The sequence below is a fragment of the Tribolium madens genome, unplaced genomic scaffold (assembly GCF_015345945.1).
Source record: "Tribolium madens isolate multiple individuals breed KSU strain unplaced genomic scaffold, Tmad_KSU_1.1 Scaffold_91;HRSCAF=231;Tcas5.2_LG7, whole genome shotgun sequence".
In the NCBI taxonomy this organism is placed as follows: domain Eukaryota; kingdom Metazoa; phylum Arthropoda; class Insecta; order Coleoptera; family Tenebrionidae; genus Tribolium; species Tribolium madens.
The window spans coordinates 11,702,517-11,719,472 of NW_025401063.1; the positions used below are offsets into that span (position 1 = coordinate 11,702,517).

General features: G+C 31.4%; 1 protein-coding gene across 3 annotated transcripts in view; it reads left to right on the top strand.

The window, feature by feature from the left end:
- LOC123010971 (hemicentin-2-like) overlaps window positions 1–16,956 on the top strand; it is a 148,966-nt gene that overhangs the window by 76,541 nt on the left and 55,469 nt on the right. For all 3 annotated transcript variants that reach the window (XM_044408200.1, XM_044408201.1, XM_044408202.1), the window contains exons 3-5: window positions 4,885–5,093; window positions 12,741–12,854; window positions 14,542–14,745. In XM_044408200.1, coding sequence (XP_044264135.1) covers window positions 4,885–5,093; window positions 12,741–12,854; window positions 14,542–14,745 — 527 coding nt within the window. The remainder of the gene's footprint in view (window positions 1–4,884; window positions 5,094–12,740; window positions 12,855–14,541; window positions 14,746–16,956) is intronic.

The following is a 16,956-nucleotide window of genomic DNA, read 5'->3' on the forward strand; positions in this document are numbered from 1 at the left end:
TTTTTGTAAAGTGGTTAGTTTACGAGAAAAACGCTTCGTTCCATACTTTTTATTCACCTGGTATAATGAGTCTCAAATATTGTTGGTACCAACTATACATCGAAAATTTGGTCAGGCTCATTATTCCTCGTGAATCACCTGGTATAGCTGTATAACAAACAAAATTTATTTGAAATAAGAATAAAGGTTCTTCTATTTATTTATTTACCTTCTAGTCTGTGGTCTTTACATTCAATTCCGAATGGTGATAATTAATTAATGTGATTTCAATAATTATAAAATAAAGTTCAGTTCAAAGTAACGTTATTTAAAAAAGTAGTAATCGACGCAAGGTGTTAAATGAACTTTATATATTTGATCTCTCTGATTTAATTTTTCTCTGGATAAAAAATAAACTACAGTCCAAAAACCGAATTAATTAATAACAAATTTTTGATAAACTGATGTGTGTGTAACGGCAGTTTTACAATTACTAATAATTTTAAATTTAGAGTTAAATTTTACGTAGGTCCAGTTTCATGATCGAATTAAAGAGACTTTAAAGTTAATGTTGGTTGAAAATTTGAAAATTTGCTCAAGGAGTCCGTAGTAATTAGCACATTCTAAACAACATTAAATTTAATGCTCCTTTAAATACGATTATGCAACTGGCCCTTAGAATATTATGCTCCTACGAAATATGTAGGTGTTTATCGTTCTTGAAAAATCTTTGTCTTCTATAATCCGTTTCATAAAATTACCTTATTTAAAAAGAATTATTTTTATCTTACAGGTTGAGTTTTAGAGCTACCTCTTAGACCATTGTTTTCGGTGATAGAAATCAAATATTATTCGCAAGTGAGATAAAGTACTCACAAGTGAGTAAATTTTACTATTGTATTATATTTACTATTATATTTTTGTAGGTGAATATTTTACTTGAATGAAACTTTATTTTTTGAATAGTTGCACCTGTAAGATAAAACGTGATCGAAATGCCACTATGAAACTCGTGAGAAGTGTCCCACTCGTGCGCAAGCGCGATGCATTTCTATCACTTATAATATAATGTACTATTAATTAAGTACTAATTTATTTAATTATTTAATATACCTACTAATTTTTAATATAATAACTGTTTTCAAGTGAAATTCAATATGTATTTGTTTCACGTTTTACATGTAATAAAAATAAGTTCAAGTAAAGCTTTATCATTTAGATAATATTTCTTATAGAATTCAGATTTATAAGTAGTAGGTATGTGAGGTGTTTTTTTATATAAACTTGTACTAAATTTTTTTTAACTATTATCATTTATACAACTGCAACTTTTTGGTTCATTCCTTCATTTTATTGTTGATAGTAATAATGGCCCGATTACGCTATCTCTTTCTAGATTGAGCGTTACCGGTTTGGCCACACGTTTGCTGGGCTCGCTGCATCACCTAAATATCTTACACCGTGGCGACAATTGTTGTGGGGTGTGTATTTACTCCTGTCATTATTATGCTCAGTTCTCTCTCTTGCCTTCTGTCACAGTTTTGACATAAGAAAAGTTTATTTCTACTCACTGCTGTGCAAAATAGTCTAGCCCGAGGGCTATATAGTACCAACGACAAATGTAATGTTGGTTGCATCGAGAATTTGGTCAGGTTCATTATTCCTCGTAAATCACCCAGTACATATTTACTTTAATTTTATTCTGGTTCTCGAGTTATTCAAACACTGGTATAAATTAAATAAAATATTTATCGGTTTCTGTCTATTAAACGTCTCTTTACATTTATAAAACGTTGGCTGGTAGCTTAGCCATAACTGTATCCTGTATAAAAAATCGGTAAAAGGTAAAATACTACTTTACCGAAATGTCAATTGTCAACATTTGTCAAGGAATGGAAAAGTAATAAATGTGAAAACTAATAAATGAATTTTATTTAAACAGAAAAAGAACTATGAACAAAAACACGATTAGCCCGTCACACCAAACTTTTATTTAAATCACAACGCGTTTCAACCACAAAGTGGTCATCCTCAGGTGACGGGCTAATCGTGTTTTGTTCATCGTTTCCATACCAAGAAGATCCAAGAAGAAGAAAAAAAAGAACTGTAAAAAATATTTTATAATTTTATATGTAGTATAATGCCACAATGAGAATTCTATGGAAAATTTACTACAACTGCTTTTCATTATCGTCGTTAATAAACATTGATGGTGTAATGTAAAACGTAACCATGACTTGGGCACAGGTCATGCAAACGAAATTAGCTCAATATTTTTTGAAACAAATTTTCGGTTTTCAACTGTTGGCTCAATCGACAGAAACCGATAAAATCTTGAAAATACCGCGGATGCAATCAATGTCATAACAGTCTTAGATGTCTTAAAAGTCTTCGCTCACAAGCTTCCTCGGATTTCAATTGACATCTGCGAATGTTAAGATATTGGTTACATCCTAGATATGTTTATAACTATTATACAGGCTGTCCCAGCGAGTTGAAAAAGTCCGTTAGTGACTTTTAAATGGTAAAATTTAAAAAAATTCATAAGACATTGATAGATACTAATCTAGTGCATCACCTAATAGTATATTAAAGTACAAGTTGCAGAAGGTATCTATTCAAGCACAAACTTAAAATTCCGAAACGAGCCGCGAAGCGGCGAGTTGAGGAACAAATAAGTGCTTGAAGAACCTTCTGCAACAAGTGCTTTATACTATTTTTTTTCTATTTCGCCGCTTTATATCATTTTATAAATTAAAAAACGAAAATTAAATTTTTTTTCTAGAGAATTTTGCGACGGTTGGCGACATTTATGTGTGGAATAATTTTAGGCGGCTGTAAAAATAAAAATTATTCTTATTTTCACATTTGAAAATGAATTGTGAAGAAAGTCCGTCACTAAAATTAAATTACCGCGAACGACTTATTCCAGCACGCAAATGACGTCATTTGGGTGCTGGAATAGACTTATTCTAACACCGAAATAGAAAAAATTATTTTCAACCATACATCATGTCCCAAAAATAAGTTACGATACAAACTGTGTTTTTTTTAAAATGAAACACACATGTTTCATGGCATTTTTGGATGTAGCTTTTTAAAACAGTGTTTTTACGATAAACTTTTATTAGTCGATTTCGCTTAGTTTTAGAAATAGGACGGTTTTTTTTGACGGAAACATGCACTTTTTAAAAATTCATTACACAAGAACTAAGACAGCTAGAACAATTTTTGTTTACTTCTGCAAAGAAGAAAGTACAGAATTTAAAGCTGTAGCAATTTTTTAGCGTTTTGCGTTTGTAAAGACTAATAAATTAAGAAGTTTGTTAAACGTTAAATAACTTAAGAAAATTAAATGGAACATCCCATTGTTTTATTTTTGCATCTAATAGATTGATAAATTGACTATCTAAAAAAAATAACTTTTAATGTCTAGAATTGATAAATTAAAAGATATTTAATTTTAAAGTTAACTGTAGCAACAGTGCCTATCAATGTCGGACCATTGTTGATACTATGGCAGCTATAGTAATTCCACCACGGATCACTTATCCGTTGATTTATCGAGAGATTATAAAAGTCGTTATAAATACTGAAATTCGAATTATTTTATTGTGAAAAAAAAGAACAATGGATTCAGTTTAACACAAATGTGATTATTAAGTGATATTTCTTCCATCTCTTGTGCAACTGTGCACTTTTTGGCTACTGAAACAATAGTAATTATTTTTTTTTAATGTTATTGATTATAAACACCTAGTAAAAAAAATATTTCTAGATGTCTTAGTCTTTGTGTAATAAATTTTTAAAAAGTGCATGTTTTCGTCAAAAAAACCGTCTTATTTTTAAAACCAAGCAAAATCGACCAATAAAAGTTTAGCTTAAAATCATTGTCATAAAAATCTACATCCAAAGACGCTAAAAACATGGTGTTTCATTTAAAAAAACACAAGTTTGTATTGCAACTTATTTTTGAGACACGCTGTTGAAAATAATTTTAGGCGATAGACTATATCTATCAATGTCCTATATATTTTTATTTTATTTTACTATTTAAACGTAACTAATGAACTTTTTCAACTCGCTGGGATCTGTATACAGGCTGATTCTTAAATAAACCGACAAAATTTTATCACAGCTTTCTAAGAATAACTGGAGACAAACTGTAACTTTTTTACGTTTATATCTTTTTGGGGCAAAACCCCCTCGATCCGTGCCACTCACGGCGTTTATGAATTATTGCAATGATCAGATACATTTTCATGAAATTAATACCAAGTTTGCACTACCTATGCTAATACTATTTCCGAACACATCAGTGGCGTACGCTTTACCTCGAAAATAACTTTAATAAATTTTATTTGGAGAACGGTTAAACAAAGGCCTAACTCTAAATTACAAGTTGAAACTTAATGTTTTGAAACCAGCATTTTAAATTTTATGGGGGGTTTGTACTTTTTAAATTTTGCGTCTGGAAATTGCAGCCCAAGCTTTTAATAAAGAATACACAACTCAAGAATTCATAAATTAGAATTTTATGTTGGAGTCGTAAATTTTACATTTTAAATGAAGTATTGAGTGTGAAGTTTGGAATTTGTCTTTTAAAATTTAGAATTTCGAAATTTAAAGCAACATGTTTGAAATAGGTTTTTTTTTTTAATTCCTTTAAACTATTAGGTTAATAATTTTATTATTTTAACCTGTTTGGATAAAGAATAGCAAACTATTATAGGTGTATTAACTGTTTATTTTGTCCATTGTGCCCGAAAAGATAATCCTATTGACGTTTGAATGACACACGTGATCTCTTTCTTCTGTCGTAATGATCCAATCGTCACTGGTCGATTTGGTCTCTATTTGTTGAGGATTTTGTTCCACTAATCTATTACTTTGTTGTCCTTCCAGGTTCGACTCCCGAGATAAACTGCCGGAGCAAGGAAAGCACTGGCATGACGAAAGTGTCTTGGGAGCTCGAGCTCACTTCCGTTATCAAGACAAACCAGCTATACTTACACTGGACAGTGTCCGAGACAGCGATGGGGGAATCTATCACTGCCGCGTCGACTTTAAACAAACTCCTACAAGGAACATTAAAGTCAACTTGACCATTATCAGTGAGTTTAGCCTTTAATCGTCTTAGAAACTACAGATCTCAGCTCGAAACCTGACAGATTACGATATTAATTAAGCCATCATCGTCAGAAACGTACTCGGACGAACTTAATTAACTTGCCAGAAATTTAGCTAGAATTAGTTTGTTTTGGTTGACGATTTTCATTTTTAAATAAAGGTGGTGAATGTTTTCTTTATTAAAATTTTGTTTGCTGTTTCATAAACACGTAAATATTTATGTTTACGTAATTAAAATTGTGAATGCAAATTGATAATTACGCAATTACCTGCGAGTCTCATCTCGTAATATTCTTCATAAACTCTTTAATCAAGCAAGTTTGTTTTATTACAAACATTAAACACATCGCGCAAAAATTGGTCCCCTGCCATACGTATGAAAATTAATTACGACTTTTTGTTTTGCGGTGACACTCATTTTCTTGCTTATAAAAATTGCGAGTATTAAATTCAAGAAAAAATGTTGAAATTAAACAATTTGGGGTTGAAGATTAATTTTGTTATAAAAGTCGCAGATATGAAGTACAATAAGTACACAAAAGAAAAAAGTAGCGCACAAAATTTATAATTGTATGAGTAAATTTTTTTTAATCTCGAACAGGTAGATTTTATTTTTGTAAAGTGATACATTTTCATTATTTATAATGCCAATATTTTTTAAGTAACGACATTATCAGTATTTTCTTAAATGGAAACCAACATTTTTATTTACTGTTTTTGGTAATATATATTTTTTTAAAGATAGAAAATGTACCCATTACTAAAAACAGTCAACATAATAGTTGATCGTCATTTAAAAAAATTAATGATGACGTTATTACTCAAAATCCAATGACGTCATAAATGTTACAATATTGTCAAAATGTAGCATTTATAAAAATAAAATCGACCTGTTTGAGGATTTTTTGAAAAATGACCCATAATAAAAATATGAATTTTGTGCGTTACTTTTTGTTATTTATTTACTTTATCATTAAAATTCTAACTTGAAAGGCCTGTCGCTAAAACATATCAAAGTTTGTTACTCTTACATAATAACTAAAATTTAAATTTTAAAAATAAGGTTTAGATATATTTGGTTGATACCGAATAAGTTTTAATATCTTTGTTGAAGGAAACAAATTTATACACTGTGTCAATTTTAAAACTTGCAATCGGCAAGCAAAAACTTATTAGTAATCACTCAAAACCGTTTTGGTGGTCCCTAGGGGGAATTAAAATCACATGATAAGTGACACACCTCCACCCACCCTTGAATATAATAAAAAAATGAAAATTTAACGTCTTCGTTTTTGAATAATTGGAAAAATGGATTTACCAAATAGGCTGTTGTATGACATTTTTGAAAAGCGCTTGTTATGGGCTTTCCAACGATGTATCGCAAGTAAGGTCGTGCCATTTAAAATTTTCAACTTAAGGTGGCTGTGGCTTGAAGGGTGGGTGGAGGTGGAGGACATTTTGATTCCTCCTAAAAACCACCGAAACGGTTTTGAGTGATTCTCAATAACTTTTTTAGTTCTAGAGATATTGCTGATTGCAAGTTTTGAAAATTGACACCCTGTATATGGAAAGTTCATTATAAGTCAAATCATGTTGAAAATGAGATAGTTAAGCATTTTGTATATAAGAAGCTTGCAAGGTTGAAAAACAAAATCTTTATTGAAAGAGAATTGATAATATTTTTAAGTGGTGCAAGATTTAACAATACAGTGGCATAACTCATCTTGAAAAAAATTGTGCTTTAGACTGATTGAGTTTTGAGCCCTCCATATAATGAATCTGATGTTCAAAGTACATAAATATTTATAAATGCAATAAATGTGTATCTACATCAATAAAAAGACTAAATAGCAGCTGGTAGACAAAGAAATCAATAAGGTATATACAGCGTTTTACTTTTCTTCTAATTAATTTTGCAATTTTCGATACAACTTCTTGTAAATTTATATTGTTTCAAAGTAGATACGTTTAGAGTATATTTACGTGGTTGAAGTAATATTCAACTTCTTCACGTTATTTTTTAAAAAGGGTGAAACTTTCTTGTCATATGTAAACTTACCTTGAAAGCAAATATCTTGGTTAAGCTTTTTAGTTTGCTTAAAATATCACTTCGTTTGATTATAATGGACTTGCTTGAAAGTTTTTAAGTAAATATACTTATTGTAAATATATACTTATTTATTACCTATTGTGATTTGCAAAGTTAGATGAATACGTCGTTTTAACCATTCCAGTATGACGCATTCATAGTGAAGCAAATTATCTGCATTGCGACATCAGCGGTTATGGGTACAATTTTTGTTTATTTTTCTCTCTAATGAGCTGTTGGCAATGTCATGGCAGTTGTTTTAAATTATGTTGCATTTTTTACCTCCGTGTCATGTCACACACCTGAAATATTTTCATTTATGGATTTTTGTTTCGAATTTTTTTATTTGTTCAATTTCGGTGCAATTGTGCATCGTTTGAGGCTACTCGAGGTGACTTATTCTATTGTGAGGTTCGACTACGTAAATGATTCAAAGTGCCGGCTGAAATTTATCTTGGCATTAATTCTGATTTACGAGAATCGCTGAAACTCGCTTAGTTTCCGTCCCATTTCTCATCTCGATCCATCTATTTGTCGCATCTAAGGCAGTCTGGAATAATTGCTACAGAAACATAAAAAAGTATGATATCTCGCGGGTTTTATCCGAAAAAAATCGGCGAAAAGACGACCAAATTAATTGGCCGGAATGAGCAACGACACCATCAAACGAAAAATGTGTAGTATTCAAAATAAATTTAAATTAATTCAGTTTAGGCTTGGCATGTGATTGAAAACTGTCTCTTTGCAGAAGTGCAGGTTTTTAATTTTGTGCACCGGCAATCGGGATTAGCAGCGCAGCGTCGCTGGCCTTTTTATTGAAACTTCGATTAGGAATTGATTTGATTTGCGATGCGGACAATGTTCAAAGATACCAGAAATGTATCATTACTCAAACAGTTTCATTACTGTATGTAAATATGACGAAATAAAACAATTCAAGTGAATAACAGATCAAGATGTCTTTGCCAAACACGAGAAAACATGCCTTTGACAACATATATTTGCTTTCTTTGGCAAAGAAAAATTCCGGATTTGATGTCATATTTAAAAAAAAACAGTTCATACAGATTACGTAATTTATCATTATAAATGAATTATTGAAATTTCTACACTCGGTTATCCGTAACAAAATAATTTTAAATAATTACTTGTACCACATTTGTTTTATTCATTTAAAATATATGTTCATAATTTTGATTAAAATTGGAGAGCAGAAATTATTTTAATTAATATTAATGAGTTATGTTTTATTGCATAGAATAAAAATTTCAAGCAAAAGTCATTTAATTTTTAGTGCGGATTTCATTGACAATATTAACATGAAAATGTAATAAAGATATAATGATTGCCTAAAATTAAGTTAAATTATTATTCATTGTTTATATTTGTACTACAAGGATTTATTTTTAATGACACGACAATATGAGTATAAAATGTATTTAGAAATATTAAACTGTTTTAACTTCTCTTAAATGAGATAATTTTTAGTCGAGTTTTTATTGTTTATTTCTTTGCTTTGTTTATTAAAGACAAAATGATCTTTTACAGAAGAAAATGCAATAATATAGATTTTTTTAGTTTTAGTTAGTTCTGTTTGTATAACTACAATTCTAACTGAAAAAAATTACGACGGTGGTTATATTAATAGTTTTTATTCTTACAGGTTGAGTTTTTGAGCTACCTTAGACCATTGTTTTTGGTGATAGAAATCAAATATTATTTACAAGTGGGATAAAGTACTCACAAGTGAGTAAATTTGACAATTTTATTATATTTACTATTATATTTTAATAGGCGAATATTTTACTTGAATGAAACTTCATTTTTTGGATAGTTGCAGCTGTAAGATAAAACGTCATATATCACACGTGATCGAAATGCCATTATTAAACTCGAGAGAAGTGTCCCACTCGTGCGCAAGCGCACTCGTCGTCAAAATTCTCACTCGCGTATAATGAATGATGCATTTCTATCACTTATAATATAATGTACTATTATGTTCCAAGAGAATAAACAACAATTTTAATCCTGAGAATGTAAGTATTGTCTGAGGCCATCGAAGGGAGCCGAAGGTATTTCGATTCGAGGGATTAATAGTCCGGGCAAGTTAGCTTAAAAAATAAGGGTCAGGTTACAATAATTCGCATAAAGCTGAAAATTGGTACGAATGTTGGGAACCCCATTATAAATGAAATGTGAAAAGTCCCCATCGATCCCACATCTGTAAAAAAAGTTATTCAAGGTCAAAGGTTTCGATAATAGGTTTTTAGCATTTTTCAGCCAAACGGTAAGTTTTATTATAAAAATACATCAGACAAAAATTGTAGAGCATGCAATTCGCTATAAAAAATGTTCTTATACTTTTTTTCTAAGAGTAACAATTTCTGAGATATACCGATTTAAAAAGTTGTGTTCTTCATAATATCCACACGTTTCCACGCCACCTGTGAGTTAGTGTACTTGGCGCCTTTTTTTGAACGTAGTTTCTCCGGTAGGCCTATTCCACGATCTATTGAGGTCCTGTTTAATTAAAAAATATTGTATCAAATGACAAATGGTACTATTGGAGATGATAAAAACGATGTAAATTATGAGTAACATAGAGAAAAATTATTCGTCTTACTGATAGTTATCTGATGGTATTTCAAGTGTACTGTCTTCTTCGTCTTCTTCTTCTTTTTCTTCTTCTTCATCTGTTGGGTACAAGTAAATTGTTCTAAGAGCGTTGACTCAGATGTCTCCTCACAGATATCGTAAGCATCTTCTCCTAATAGCGACTCAACATTGGAGCATGATTGGTCTTGACAACTGGTATATGCTAATGAACAAAACAATCCAACTTTTTGTCAGCCACATTTGGCATTACACCGCTTTTTACAATTGCAAAAAATTGTATTGAGGAGTTTTCCGGTGCAGGTAGGAGTAAAGTCTGAATTGGTCCCAATGTATTATTAACTAATTTCCAACCCCAGACTTCTGGGTCCAGTTTATTACCAAGCCACACTTAATAGATGTTGCTGAGCAGAAGCAGACGTTGAGCGAAGTCATGCCAATTGCACTCGTTTTTTGTTACGAGTATTTTTAAAAAAAGATAAGTATGGGAACTTATCTAAGTAGGTAATTTTTTTAGAAGCTCCGTACACAGAAAGAAGAAAGCGAATTCCGTTGATGATTACAACTTGTGGAGTAGAATTACTATTTTGAAAAACTTCAGCACAATTAACTAAGTCTTGTTTTTCAAACAATTTAAAAACTGTTGTTTTATCTGCTAGGAGACATCTGATTCATCGCTCTTAGAACAATTTACTTGTACCCAGCAAGAAGATGAAAAAGAAGAAGAAAAAGAAAGAAAAGAAGAAGAGGAAGAAGACAGTACACTTGAAGTCCCATCAGGTCATCAATCATCAGATAACTATCAATCAGACGAATAATTTTCCTCTATATTACTCATAATTTACATCTGCAATAGTACCATTTGTCATTTGATACAATATTTCTTAATTAAACAGAACCTCAATAGATCGTAAAATAGGCCTACCGAGGAAACCACGTTAAAAAAACGCGCCAAGTACACTACCTCACAAATGGCCTGGAAACGTGTGTATATTATGAAGAACACAACTTTTAAATCGCTATATCTCAGAAATGGTTACTCTTAGGAAAAAAAAAGTGTAGGAACATTTTTTATAGAGAATTGCATGCTCTACAATTTTTGTCTGATGTATTTTTATGATAAAACTTACCGTTTGGCTGAAAAATGCAAAAATCCCATTTTCGCAACATTTGACCTTGAATAACTTTTTTTGCAGACGTGGGATTGATGGGGACTTTTCACATTTATAATGGGATGTCCAACATTCGTACCAATTTTCAGTTTTATGCGAACTATTGTAACCTTGAATGTGTTCATTGATCGGACTATAACGATGTTTATTCCAAAGATGCATACAAAACTTTCTTCTCAACAGACTAAATTAATACTAATGCAAAAAAATGATAAATTTGTCAATGAATGTCAAATGATTTGTCAAAATATTCAGTTTGTTAAATTGTAATTTTAAGAGTAAAAATTGGTATCAAGGAGTTTGTTTATGTTAAAAACACTCAAAAGATTCAATTCATTCAATTCCAGTTTATACTTATCGTTTTTAAGAGTAACAATCGGTATTTCATTTATGTTAATCCCAAGGGAGTAAAGTACCAGATTATTAGTCAAAAACGAGGAAAAAAGCGTCACTTTATTTCCTGTTGGGAGGAAAACTTTTTTTGTTTTTAAAATTTAGAATTGAAAACTGTTACCCGACGCATCCACCATAATTTTCATTTGCATCTGCAATGGTTAAACTCGTTCTTGTTGAGCATTATTGAACCGTCTAGATAACAGTAAATACGTCAAGATTCCAAGATGCGGGTGAATAATGGACCACTCCAGCACGTATGAAAAAAACCTCGACAATAATGAAAACGTTCCCCTGTCTCTGCGTCTTATCACCCTCATAACACTAACTAGCTGACATTCCGGAATTCTCTTGGCTTTACTAATTCAAATTCCCTTTGCATAACGAGATATTCTATCATACCGGAAAAAATTGCATATGATAAGAATTCAATACCATTACAGTCTCTTATCGTTGGCACGATTTCTTCGTTCGTTTCATAATAATTCACCAGCTGTCATAAGACGGCCATTTTCAAAGATTAAGTGCTGGGTCAGAAACAGATGTAATCTCTACCGGAAACCCGAATTTACCGGTCGAAATTAGTTAGTTAACGAGCGGACAAAGCGAATTCTCACTTCTTGCATCTATTACGGCCGACCGACCACGACGAATATTTGCGCTGGGTTTAATTGTCGTCCATAAATTCCGGCAGGTTTGTTGGTATGTAAACGAGAAAGTAGAGTGCTAAGTAAATGAATAATGACATGAGGTGGAATCTGAGCAATGGCTTTGTAGACAGACCGAAGAGCCCCAAAAAGCATTATTTATTCTAACATCGATTTAATTATTCGTTTTTTTACATTCGTAATTGATAGGAGGTAAAAAGTTATAAAGTAATTAAAGAGTTTATCAAGTTTTAGTAAATTATTAAAACGAATAATATCCCGGCGCATCCACCATAATGACTTCATAAATAATACTATTAAAAATAGAATTTTTTGAACAGTTTTATCTCGTACTTACTCGCATTTTAATTTTATAAATGCCAAACTAAATTGAATATTACTTACTAGTAGCAGTAATGCATTCTCAAATTAAATTACTTTTTGCTTTTTTTAGTTTGTAAAGCTAATTAGCGTCCATAAATACGTCAGACCAAAAAGTTTATAAAACCAAATTGCATTTTCATGGAACTTTTTACTGTAATCATTTAATTTAAACAAATTGCTATAATCAACTTGGTATTAATTGTAGTTAAGTCTCAAGACTCAATTACACTCTAAAAAACACTCCCAGAGCCTAATCGTAGTTAATTGTAGTCGTGCGGGTCTCTTGCGAATACCAGGATTAGTTTTTAATTAAGATTCTAATCTTTGTTACAGTTCCACCTGATCAACTGAGTGTACTCGACGAGACGGGCGTTCATATCTCTAACTACATTTTAGGACCATATAATGAGGGGTCTTCAGTCAATATTACATGTGTTGCCACTGGAGGTGAGTTAATTTAATAATCTGCTTAGAGCTTCACCACAAAACTGTGCTTTACTCAAGGGTTTTAGTTTTACACAAAATGGCAAAATTCGAACAAAAAGGGATTTTTACAGCAAAGAGAAAGAAACAAAAACATTGTTGTTAGGATGTTTCTATTTAATTTGCAAATTAAAAAAAAAGATAAACCCATGTGAAATATTTCGGAGATGTTGCTATAGCAAAATTTGCTTAGATTCTTGAAACAGTTTACAGTATTAGGTACTAAAATAGCAATTTAAATAAGAAAAAGTGATGTGTAAGTTTATGTAATAGTTGTCAAATTTGCTTTCTAAAGGCTTTAACAATTAAACAAATTGCATGATTTAGCATAGGTCACGTACTAAATTTTCCTAGAACTAAGTGACCAAATCGTACAAATATCATATATTAACAAAAAAACTTAGAAGTTTTATAATAATACAGAGTGGTTATAAATGATTTTCTTCTAGCCAGCTGTGAATTTTCCATGTAAAATAAAAAATGCCGCTTTACGAAAATAGTGGTACCCACTTGTTGTAACTCAAAATTAAAAAATCGCCGTTTACTAAGCGTCCACTTCGAAAATAGACTTCAATTATAAACTTGTTTTCTTCCAAAGTATACATTATTATCAATTATTATTGGAAATTAGTTGAAACAATAAAAATTTAATTAACAACAATTTATCATTAATTAATAAGTGACACTAATGACAGAACTAGAGCTTTCAAAAAAGTAGAGCGGCACAAATAAAGTTACATGCAAAAAAAATCCAAAGCTGGCTAGATGAAAATCATTTATAACCACTCTGTATTTTCTCATACTTGTAATCATAAAAATAAATAAAATGAACCAAAACATTTAATTTATAGCCATTTTATTAAAAACTTTTTTTATTAAAACAATGTACCTACTTTAATTTTCTATTGCGATTGTCAGTAATAAATCTTATGTAGTATTTGTAGGTAAACAATAGTAGATTACATACCGAGGTGGAAGGTGCTTCATTACCAAGGCGAAATTTGATGACCAAAGCGCAAAGCAAGCGCCGCGGTTAGCAATAACCCGAGGTTCGATGAAGCAACGACCACCAAAGTGCTATTTTATTCACAATCATCCTTCTTAAAAACCAGAAAGCCAATAAAGGATTTATCAAATTTTGAAGAACATGTTATGTGATGGTTTAGGTTAAGATTTTCTAATCTGGACCTGATATTTCATATCAATTGTTAAATGAAGTTGAAATGCCGAATTTTTCATATGCAAAGTAATTTGATTATTACTTTCTGATTGTGAATAAAGTAATCTCTATTTAAATTTTTAATTTTGTAGAATTATGCTAACATTTATTCTGCTTATAAAACTGTGTTTTTTTTATTAAGTGTGTTTAATAAATACACAAACTTGATCATAGCTTGCTTTAAATCGGTGCACGCTAATGAAATACATTTAAACTTTACAGCAAATAAAATTGGGTTAAGCTCTATGCTAATGGTCAGTTCTCGCATTTTGCAACTCTGGTTTAAACGAACTGCTCGTCTCTTATTAAGTTGAGTTAATTTTGTTAAACCGTCAAATGAGAACTAACCAACATTGTCCGTCTGCTATGTCCCTACCATATTTTTTGCGTTGAAGCATTTAAAATAATTTTCATCATTTTTATTGAACTTAGGTCGTCCCCCGCCGCGAGTGACATGGTGGCAAGAGAATGCTCTTCTCGACGACTCTTTCGAGTACTTAAAAGATCGTCGAGTCAGAAATATCCTCCACCTGGAAAAGCTTGAAAGGAAGCATCTTCACACCGTATTCACTTGCCAAGCATCCAACAACAATCTAGTGGCCCCCATTTCTAGTTCAGTTACCCTCGATATAAATCGTAAGTCTTTTACAATTCTCTTTTCACATGGCCAAATCATTCAGCTGTAAGCCGGAATACTTTTTTATATATGATGGAAAACAGAATTGTTCAACATTAAAAGTGACTTGTTGTATCAAATTACAGATATCTTAAGGCGGTTCGAACTTTCCCTTAAATAAACAACGAACAATGCCGAAATTAACATACTGTTTTACTTTAATAAGCTGATCAGAGCACGAGGCTTTTCCAGAGAAAATACGATTACGAAATTGCTAGTTTATTTTTCTTGCCATTATTAGCAATGTGTGCTTTCCATTTACGAAACCTACTCCCAATTCGAAATAATATTTGCGCTTCAAATTACGCTTTGATTCTTGCAAAAGGTGAACTGCAGGTGCACTAAGCCTGTCGTTATTCGATAAATTGTCGTTGTTTACATCTGGTTTAAAGCGTGGTTTGACCAAGGAATGTTTGCCGTTATGGAAATTTTTACTCACGTTACTGAATTTCTACACACTACCTATTTATTGTTTTTCTGACCATAATTTTATTCCTTTATTATGCGGATTTTCCTACAATCCACCCAAAAATCGACAATGGACTAATGATTTGCTAAATCGGATATAAATTATATAGCATGCTCACAATCCTCTCTCAATTACATAGCTCACAATAACTTTTTTATTATTTTCCATTGTTATTTAATTACACAAAAGCACGACTGCAAAATAAATTGTACCTGATTTAATAAATTACAATTTTAATTAACGAGTCTTTTATTTTAAAATCGAACTACTTAAATACATCGAATCTATAGAAAAAAAATTACAAATTGTATTCAAACTTTTTATATTTTTTTGTCTCTGTGGATAGCGTTAGTTCTACTTTCAACAACACAATATCAGTTTATTTAGCTCAATAGACACACATTCAGGATAAAACAAAGGATTGTCGACATTCACTATCGGCCGTGTAAGCATCGGTTACATTGTCTTCTGGGTTACAAAAGGTTGTTGTCTTCACCTCTCCTATATCATTTTGGTTGTATAAATTTGCGTGGAACAATGATATTAATGTGCGATAAATTAACTGGACCTGTAATTATCCATTTTAAAATCTTGATTTATCGGTTTGTAGGGCAATAAAGCACTCAGGAAATAATTTTTGTCGTCAGCAATTTTCTTCGATAAAATATAGGCCCAGCATGGGATTTGCGAGTTGGGGATTTTTTTAAGCTCGTTTACTCTTTTTGAGATTTCCAACTATACCTATCGCCACCCAGCACTCGTTGCTTTGTTTATGTATGATTTATTTCGTGTGTGCAGTAAATTACCTGTGACCCCATTGAAAAGATCATATGAGAATTGCAGACGTTTCTATAAAGACAGTATAATTTTCGAAAGAGCAAATATTGGCGAAGAAACAAAGCTCTCACGACGATCAAGACGTTGTCTCTCAAATGTAATATCTGCACCATCCGGGTGGATGAAAAGAAGTAAAAATATTGTTACGCCGACGGAAACTTTCAATCTATTTTGTAGGTGAAGGCGGATTTACTTCGGTTACCCGATTACAGGTTTAAACAAACATATGCTTTTAAATTTGTGAAAAAGCGACTCTGGATAAACACCACGCAAATGGAAGCGGCATTTAAAGAGTGCGTTTTGTTGACGTAGCAACTTTGCATCAGCTTTACGAAATTTATTCAATATGAATTAGTAATAAGAAAAAATATATAACTGGCGATTGAATAATAACTATGGCGATTGAAGTGAATAAAGTATCGTATAACTTACAAAAATCTATAACTATCGTCGTATCTAATACAGGGTCAGTCATATACCAGGTGAATAAAAAGTATGGAACCAAACATTTTTTGCTTAAACTATTTATTTTTTGAAAAAACTAATTGATGAGTGATAAAGTACTATTAAAATGTGATAATTTAACAAGAATAAAATTTTTCGAAATTTAATTTTCACTCAAAACCCTTTTCGTGTTCCTAGGGGGGTTAAAATGACATGATAAGTGACACACCTCCACCCACTCTTGAATATAATAAAAAAAATGAAAATTTAACGTATTCGTTTTTGAATAATTGGAAAAATGGCTTTGCCAAATAGGCTGTTGTATAACATTTTTGAAAAGCGCTTGTTATGGGCTTTCCAACGATGTATCGCAAGTAGGGTCGTGCCATTTAAAATTTTCAACTTAAGGTGGCTGTGGCTT